The sequence below is a fragment of the Panthera uncia genome, chromosome C2 (assembly GCF_023721935.1).
Source record: "Panthera uncia isolate 11264 chromosome C2, Puncia_PCG_1.0, whole genome shotgun sequence".
Classification (NCBI taxonomy): domain Eukaryota; kingdom Metazoa; phylum Chordata; class Mammalia; order Carnivora; family Felidae; genus Panthera; species Panthera uncia.
Genome location: NC_064810.1, coordinates 1,722,504 through 1,731,595, shown reverse-complemented (window position 1 = coordinate 1,731,595; position 9,092 = coordinate 1,722,504). Strand labels below are relative to the sequence as shown.

The 9,092-nt window shown below is 55.3% G+C and overlaps 1 protein-coding gene across 5 annotated transcripts in view; it reads right to left on the bottom strand.

Annotated features, from left to right (window-relative positions):
• Window positions 1–38: 38 nt before the first annotated feature.
• The window catches only part of UBE2G2 (ubiquitin conjugating enzyme E2 G2), a 42,196-nt gene continuing 33,142 nt past the window's right edge, over window positions 39–9,092 (bottom strand). For 4 of the 5 annotated variants that reach the window (XM_049627761.1, XM_049627762.1, XM_049627757.1 and 1 more), the window contains 2 exons: window positions 3,940–4,058; window positions 39–395 (listed from right to left, as the gene is read on the bottom strand). In XM_049627761.1, coding sequence (XP_049483718.1) covers window positions 64–395; window positions 3,940–4,058 — 451 coding nt within the window. In that variant the 3' untranslated portion in view covers window positions 39–63. The other variant, XM_049627758.1, reaches the window with a different exon arrangement.

The following is a 9,092-nucleotide window of genomic DNA, read 5'->3' as shown; positions in this document are numbered from 1 at the left end:
CCCCCCAATAAACACCCACCGCGTGAGCGCGGTGCCCGCGGATCGGGGCGCAGTTAGTTCCGGTCAACACACGATACACACAACGGGAAGGCATCCTTGAGACCCGTAAGAATGACAGTCGTGCGACACGCGGACGAGCAGGTACAAAGAATTCGGCGAGGAAGCAGAAAACCGCCCCGTCCGTACACCGCACGCAGGAGCGAAGTGCACGGGAGACGGCGGCAGCCGCCGTGCCGTGTGGCCGCGGGCCTTACCTGCCAGCATGCTCACCACCGACAGCAGGATCTTCTCCACGCTCTGCACGGGGCTCCACCGCTCCGCGCTGCTCTCGTAGCCCATGGGGTCGTCGCCCGGCGCGTGGAGGATGGAGATACAGACTCTGCCGTCGGGGTAGACTGTGGGGTCAAAACACACCGGGTGAGCCCCGCGGCGGAGAGCGGGCGAGGCGGACGCGCACGGCAAGCCGCGGGCACGGCTGGAGCAGAGCAGGGCCCCGGGCGCCACGCTCACGGCCACGAGGCCCCACTCGCTCCCCAAGGACGAAAGGGAGGATTATCGGCCGTGAGACATTTCACCAAACGAACGCACGTAATCTCCAGGGCTGGTTCCAGAGCGACTTTCCTAACTCCGCCCCGAAAGCCCTGAGCGAGGCCGCGAAGACCTACGTCCGCAGAGCCAGGACGAAGGCCGTGCCATCCAAGGAGGAAGCTGTCCCGACTTCTCCAGGGAACTCGCTCCAACAGAGAGACGGACGGCCGTCTGCGCCTCTGGAGGTCAGCTGTGTCCGACCTAACCCGCCCCCGCGCACGGCGCCATGAACCAGACGCCCACGGTCTGGGGAGGAACCGCGTCTCCGGCTCGCGGTCGTCTCCAGTCCCGCCGAGGGTGCCGCAGGCGCCGTCACTCCTCCGGCACACGGGGCGGGTCCTGAGGCGGCACAGCGCATACGCAGACACGGGGAGTCCAGTCGGGCACACTCAACTGTCCAAGTGCAAGGCCCTCTGGTTATAACGACACGAACAGCAGACAGTTGAGGACGAATTTTAGTAATTCCCCTTTGCTCGTGAGCTCACAACCCCGTGACCACTGAGAAGCCCGGGTGGGTCGGAGCGGCCCTCCTGTGGCACCTCACTCCTCGCGCGTCCATCCATCCCCGTCGCGGCACTCTGCTCCCAGCTGCCTACGGTCGGTGCTTCTCGGACGGAGAGCGCGTGCGCAGCTGTTGTGGGCGTCAGGGGGCCCGGCGGCGGTGCCCACGCCCGGGGCCTGGGCGCCCAAGGCTCCGGACGGCATCCCTGCCATGAGGTGTCCAATCTCAGCGGACCTCCTCCTGGTGGTGGCACCGAACGGTGACAGCGTGTCACAACACACGGTGACCGCACAAACCCAGAAACACGGAGGCGGCGGCGTCCCTGCCGCCTCCTCTCTCACCGGGCGCCCCCCTGCAATCCCTCCCTCGTCGGCGCCTGTGCTCGGCTCCGCACCGCTGGCCTCTCTTTCCCCAGGCCGCCGCGTCTGTGTCCCAGCCCTGCGGTCTGTCCTCTACACCACAGCCAGTGACCCTTCCAAGACCACACTGGCCACACGACTCCCTCCCTCACTCTGATGCCCTCAGTGGATCTCCACTCCTCCCGCACAAGTATCAGGATCCTTCTTCCTGGCCAGAGGGCCTGAACCGGTTTGGCCCTTCACTCCTTGCGCAGGGCCTTTGCACGAGTCAGACACACTTCCGCCTCTCACACGTCACTGGGTTAACTCCCACGGCTCTTCCTGCAGACGTGAGCCTGACCACCACCTGCCCGGGGCCCCTCCCTGGCCTCCTGGTGTGACTTCCTATTTACCTGTAGGACTCGTCCAACCGTGTTCACCTCTGCCCTCAGACTGGCAGCTCGTGATGGTCAAGGCCCCCACCTTCTATTATCCGTTCACCCCTGTATCCCACCAAGTGTCAGTAGAGGTACTCAATTATTCTTTCAAAGTATTTAGGGACTTATCAATATTCATGTCATTGGCAAACCTGAATAGTTCTCAAAAATGATTTTCACAAGACAGAAATAACACCCATCCACTTAGAGGACAAAGTTTAAAACTACTTGAATTACCTGAACGTGACAAACTCCTCAGCACAACATCAAACTGTCAGCTCACAGCCACATCTGCCTCTAACACCGCGTCACCAGCACGGTTCTAGAGTGTCGTATCTTCGATATAACCGTATTACTTTTTAATTGCCCACAATCCTCGTTATAGTTCCGTTTTCTGGTTAATCGATTTGAAATCGCGGACTTCTTCAGTTGACTCCATCTACTGTCACGTATTTTTAATTCTGCATTACAGAACACCCTGAACACACGCCAAAGTCAACAGCAGCGTGACGGATGCCCACGTACACGCGTCACCCGGCCTCAAAGCCCTGCCACCTCGTGGCCAGCCTTCGCAAAGGAAGGGGTAGTCCTGGGTACCTACCAGGCAGGCAGAATTGCATTAACATGAGAGAGCACTTGAAAACGATCTCTCTGAGGAGGGAACTGATGACCCACACGTAACATCGGCGTAGTGAGAAGTTTCAAAGGAGCGGCAGGAAGCGCTTCCCCAGGCGGGCAAATCCTGAGACCCTTCACTGAGGGCGGCGGGATCTGGGCAGAGCTCTCCCAAGAGGAGGTGCCCAGGCAGGTGCGGGCCAGGGGAGACCGTTGCAAAGTGGACTCATTTGTAAGCTGAGAGGTGTCAAAGGCTCAGAAAGTTCTAGAAATGCTCTCATGAGTTCAATTAGCCGTCAGCTATCTTATGTGCAGAGAAGCATAGGAAAAGGAATTCGTTTCAAATAAAATATTTCTACAAAACGGTGTATCTTACTTACTTTTCTTCTCAACTATGAAGATCACGATTTTTAGTAAAATTAATCATTTATAAAGAGGAATATTATCCTAAATATGATCACTTAAAATACAACATATTTTCTTACTAATCCTCCAGGAAGAAATAAAAACCACAGCTACTGAGGAATTCCAATTCCTGCTACTAGACACTTTTCCAACTTAAGTTCAGTGAATTTCTTTAGTGACCGTATTTTCCCCTCTTCTTAAAATATGCGTTTATTTTAGAAAAAAGATTAACCAAAAACAAATAAAAAAGAGATCCCATTATGGAAAGAGAATCACTTTCAACATTTTTGTGTTACACTTCCAGTTATACATATTTACATGTGAATTTTTTTTCAAAAAAGTAAACTGTAGGGGTGCCTGGGTGGCTCAGTCAGTTAAGCGTCCGACTTTGGCTCAGGTCATGATCTCACCATCCGTGAGTTCAAGCCCTGCATCAGGCCCTGTGCTGACAGCTCAGAGCCTGGAACCTGACTTGGATTCTGTGTCTCCCTCTCTCTCTGACCCTCCCCTGTTCACGCTCCGTCTCCCTCTGTCTCAAAAATAAATAAACATTAAAAAAAAAATTAAAAAAAAAAAAAAGTAAACTGTAATAAGCCTGATTGACCTGCTTTTCTCATTCAGTATAGACCAAATACCATTCCATATCATTAAATATTATTCTAGAGCATCTAAAGTCTCTCTATAGCGCTCTAACATACGGACTAACCAGGCATGTGTTGTTGCAAACCTAGTCTGCTCTGACCAGCCCCCGCTGTCGAACACCACACCGTGCTGGAGGCCGGCAAAGCGCTCTGTGCACGCCCGTGCTCACGTGCTCTCATCGGCCCACTGGAAGGAGCGGGAGGGTCAAATGGCACCCAGTGTTAGGTCCACATTTTTTTTTATCTCCGTTACCCTGCTTTTCGGTTGATGTCAATCCCACCATGACTAAGCGACGGAAGTTCAAAACATACACAACGTCTTCCACGTGGCACCATCGCTGAGGGCACCTGTCCCACGCGCACAACCCCGTGCCTCGCCCGGTGCCATCAAAGCCACTCCCCAGAGCACTTACTGTTGGGATGAAACATCTCGCAGGTAAATCTCATCTTTGGGGGACTTAATGGGTAATCCAATGGGAAACTCAGGATGGCAGGAAATACACCAAACTCAAAACAGGTGTCTTCTGGGCCCCTAGAAGACAGAAACACAGTGCAAGTAGTCTTCTCAGCGTCTCACTGCAGCGGCCAGCTGAGCAAGTTCCTAGTGTTTCACAAACGCGCGTGGAAAGGTTAAGTAACAGCGATGGGCAAGTGAGCGACGAACCACGGGTATCTATCCCCAAAACCAAGAGCTCACTGGATACACGATAGGTCAGTCAACTTGACAATAAATTATATTGAAAGTTTCTTCCTCTACATTAAAAACAAGTAAATGAATGAATAAATACATGACAGTGATGAACCAATACGTTTTTCTTTTTTTTTTTTTAATCTTTATTTATTTTTGAGACAGAGAGAGACAGAATGTGAGCAGGGGAGGGGCAGAGACAGAGAGGGAGACACAGAATCCGAAGCAGGCTCCAGGCTCCGAGCTGTCAGCAAAGAGCCCCACGTGGGGCTCGAACTCACAGACCGCGAGACCATGACCTGAGCCGAAGTCGGACGCTCAACCGACTGAGCCACCCAGGTGCCCCGCCGATATGTTTTCCTGAGTGGAAAATGACGCTCACTGTCCCACCCCAACCTGGCTGGAGTCCCAGGTACCAGCACAGAGACCACGCCTCAGGCACAGGTTCTGCGCTCACGAAGGTAAGGGCGGGGCAGCAGACAGAGCCTCTCTAGAGCCGGGATCGGAGGAGAGGGCTCCGGGCAAAGCTGCAAAACCCAAGGACCTTGTAAACTCCCTGTATGTTTGCCGTCATTTCACTTTCAAGTAAGGATATGGATTATGCCCGTTAGAGAAAGACTATCATATTAAATGATAGGGGTTAAGAGTTTTTTTTTTTACTTCAAAGGCTATTTTTACTTTTCTTATTTTTTTTAAGTTTATTTGAGACAGAAACAGAGCACATGAGCGGGGGAGGAGCAGAGAGAGAGAGAATCCCAAGCAGGCTCCGAGCTGTCAGCGCAGAGCCCGATGTGGGCCTCGAACCCACAAGCCCCGTGAGATCATGACCTGAGCCAAAACCAAGAGTCGGACGCTTAACCGACTGAGCCCCCCCAGGCGCCCTCAAGTATGCTTTAGAAACGGGGTTTCTGTAACCTTCAAGGACCGGATGAAAAGCACACAGGTGATCCCCGACAGGCCCACGCGCACAGCCAGGCGTGTGCACGCGCACGGCCAGCCCTGACCCGTGGGCCTGCACTGGGTGCCTGTCACGCGGCCCACGCCACACGGTCACCGGCACGCCTGTCTGCCTGGCTTTATGGCCTCGTCACGTGGAAAATGGCAGAAATGGAATAAACCGCTTCTAAGCCCCATCAGATTTTAAAACCGTATGTGTAAATTAACACTATTTCCTGGCCCGTGTGCACGACAGGAGGGCAGCAGAGAGGCAGAGCCCCAGCTCAAGACAGAAAGACTCCCCCTTACAAACCTCCCCCAGGGAACACGCGTTAGAGCGGCTGACAGGTTACCTAAGCCTCGAAAATAAGACACCGAACATGTGTGGCGACAGCCGGCCGCGTGTGAGCTGCTGGGCCTGACTGAGTGCCTGTCTAAGCCACGACCTGTAATACGAGCTCTACGACGTCAACACGGCGTGGAGACCGGGCCCTAGTCGCTGCAGGAGGCGCGACGCGGCAGACACGCTGCCTTTCAAGAATGAATGCGAGGCGTGGCGCGGGAGACGATAACTGAAATACGCTTATTCCAAGACAACCTTCATTTTTTTAAAATCGTTTTTTCAAAGCACAAATTTTAAGTCAATGTTATTTCGATTCAGTAAAATAAATATAAACTTGCAAATATCGTGAACGATATTTCTCTCCACAACTGACGGAAAAAGACAAAGAATCCCCGAAGAAGCCGCACAGAGGGCTTCTCTACCATTTGGTGAGGACACTCAGAGCTTCCACTGGCACCACCACAGTGGATGCCAGGATTGCGTCCCTCAGAGCTTCCACTGGCACCACCACAGTGGATGCCAGGATTGCGTCCCAGGGGAAAGAGGGCCGGGCTCCGGCAAAACAGTCAGAACAAGGACAAGGTCTAACCTGTTAAAGGGGGGAGGGGGGCAACTGGGTGATGCAGTGGGTGAAGCGTCTGATCTCAGCTCAGGTCACGATCTCACGGTTTGTGAGTTCAAGCCCCACATCAGGCTCTGCACTGTCAGTGCAGAGCCTGCTTGGGATTCTCTCTCTCTCTCTCTCTCTCTCTCTCTCTCTCTTTCTCTCTCTCTGCCCCTCACCCAACGGCATGCACACACATGCTCTATCTCAAAATAAGTAAAACTTAAAAAAAAAAGAACAAGGTAAAAAGTGTTTTTTGGAGTCCATTTTTTTCAACTTAAGAGACCGACCATGATTCTGAAAACCGCATCCTTGCTACTTTTTGGAGAAACCATAATGAAACGGGGGGGAGGGGGTCACGACAGCGCCCAGAGCCCTGGCGTCAAAGCAGGACAGGCGAAGCCACGTGAAGAGGGTCGAGTGTGGGGCCGGGCCGGCTCCGGTGCCGGGACGGTGTCCGTCCAGGGCAGGGCCTGCAGGCGGCACGGGGAGCCAGCACCGCCACCGCCTGGCTGCCGGACAAGGGCCACCGCCTGGCTGCCAGACGAGGCGGTCCCAGGCCGCCCCGCGCCCTGAACAGACGTCCTGGAGGCCCCTTCCTCTGCACGCGGGCCTGGCACGGACCGAGGAGGAGACCACCCCATGCGTCCGTCTTCCGGTAGAGGAGCCCCAGGCAGCCGATGAGAGCCCCCCTTTCATCGTCCCCAGGCCCCCGACGGAAGGTGCCCGGAAGCGTGGCGCTCACGCCCCCCCACCCCGGGAGGCAAAGCTGGGAGGCTCGACGAGCGATGGCAGAGCTGAGGTCCGGGGTAGAAGGCAGTTTGAACGGCTAACCCGGGAGGCTGGGCGGACGCTCCCCTAGAAAGGAACCCCGTCCTCGTCGGGAACGCCTGCCCACGCGCCTCGGGACTCTGGCACGTCCGAGTCAGAAGAGGGAACGTCTGGGTGGCGTTTTGGAATGAACCGAACGGAATTTGCTCAGGGCTGCGTTTCTCACCATAGGGCTTTCTTCAACATTAAAAGAGCCCACTGGGTCGTCCGTGGCCTCAGGAGCGCGACCAAACATTTCCTGAAGCGCTCCCACACCTCAAGCATCAAAGCGGTTTTCAAATGTCCCCGGTCGGCTGCTGGTGCGAAACCAGGGCTTCCTCCTCCAGGCCGCCCCGCTGCCTGGGCCAAGCAGGCAGGGGGCCCGCGTGTGCAGGGGCGTGCCTGCCGACTCCGGAAAACGCCACCGGGCTGACTCCCGAAACGACACTCAGACAGAGCCGGTGCGCTCTCTGGACAAATCCTGGCGCCCCCGCTCCAGGCGGCCCCACTCTCTCTCGCTGAAGGCCTCGTCTCAGAAATCCTCAGGTGAGAAAAAGGAAAGCACAAGACGAAAGGAAACAGATTTATCTAAAGCAAACGGAACTCTTCAAAGGCTGCCAACTGCCGTCCACCAATGAATTAAAATAATGGCTACGCCGTTCCTGAAGGACGTACTTTCACTTTCTGAGACCAGAATCAGAGCAGGGCGTGACGCGCGCGCCCTGCTCCGGAAAGGACACCGCACGTCGACAGCTCGCACTGATTTGCTGGCCTGGGTGAATTACATACCCAGCGAGTACTGAGGGGGCAACTGCCCGACCCGCCCCGCGCCCAGGGCCACGTGGCACCAGCAATCACGCACCGTCGAAAACGATGTTACTTGCAGAGTCCGTGAAAATCGGAGAGATGCTCCTTTAGTCTCGGACACTAAATTAAAACGAAAACCGTCGTTCCTTACTTTCCACTTCAAAGCGTGTCCGGATAACAACAGATGCTGCGGGCAGCACGCTGAAGGCACAGGGAGACCAGCGGGCTCGGCAGTGCAACCCAGGTGTGTCCGGGTGTGAGTGAGCCATGTGCCCACGGGGCGTGTTCCAGGACGGCGGCCTGCACGTCACTTGGCTGTGGCAGGTGCTGAAGAAGCTGCCTGTTCTCCTTTCCAAGTCCGTCACGGCACAAGGACAATACACACGACACACGTATGACAAGGCTCTAAGTAATGGAGACTGTAAACCACTCGTCAGCACTTGGACTCGAACTGGATTACTAAGGGACGATTATTCCCCAAAGTCACGACCACCTGAGGCCTAAGAGGGAAAGGTACGCTGCTTCAGAGACACCCTCCACTGGCAAGGGATGGGTCCCCGTGGCGCTCAGGCTGCTGAACGTGCACAGGGCACCCAGCAGGCGGGCCAGGAGGGGCGCCACGTCCCTCCTGCCCTCACGCTCCGCAGTCGGCGCCCCCTGCTCACCCGGGCAGGAGGCTGGCCACACACCCGTGCGGGGCGCTCTTGAAGGCCGAGCTCCCGGCCACTGGGCTTCAAGCCAGGCACGTGTGGGAGGAGCACCAGCTACAGGAAGGCCCCTCGCCGCTTCAAAGTGAGCAGGGAGGGACCCGGTCGCGGGCCGCCAGCAGGACAGACAGCAGGTGCCCTAGGGAGCGCAACCTGCAGGGAGTGCCCCGGGGAAAGGAGCAGGTGGGCTCGGCCGCCCAGAAGCAGGTGCCCAGGGGGGGTCTCTGGGATCGACCCAGACGGTGGGTTTGTTGCGATTTTGTTGCTCTTTTTTTCTTGTGCTCTGTGCTGCCCACTAATTCCCAGGTACAAAACCAACGGTGAGAAGCGCGGGAAGGACGGGGACAGGACAGGTGGCCTCCGCCTTGGGAAACCATGGCAGTAGCAAACTCGGGTTCTCTCCCATATAGTCTTCTCGGATTCAATCTGTCCAGAAGGAGGCTGCAGTCATACCCTGGGTTTGGTGTATTTTGTTCTGTTTTGCGATATGGACGTCTCTGAAAAAACCTGCAATCAGATATGCTTGAACTATATTAAAAGCAAACTAAATAAGTCCATCATTACAAGAATTTCATAGTCAATTCTGACACACAACTTTTACAACATGAACGGACTTCAACTAGAGAAACATATTTTGGAAAACAGTCATATACGTGAAGTATAGAAAACTC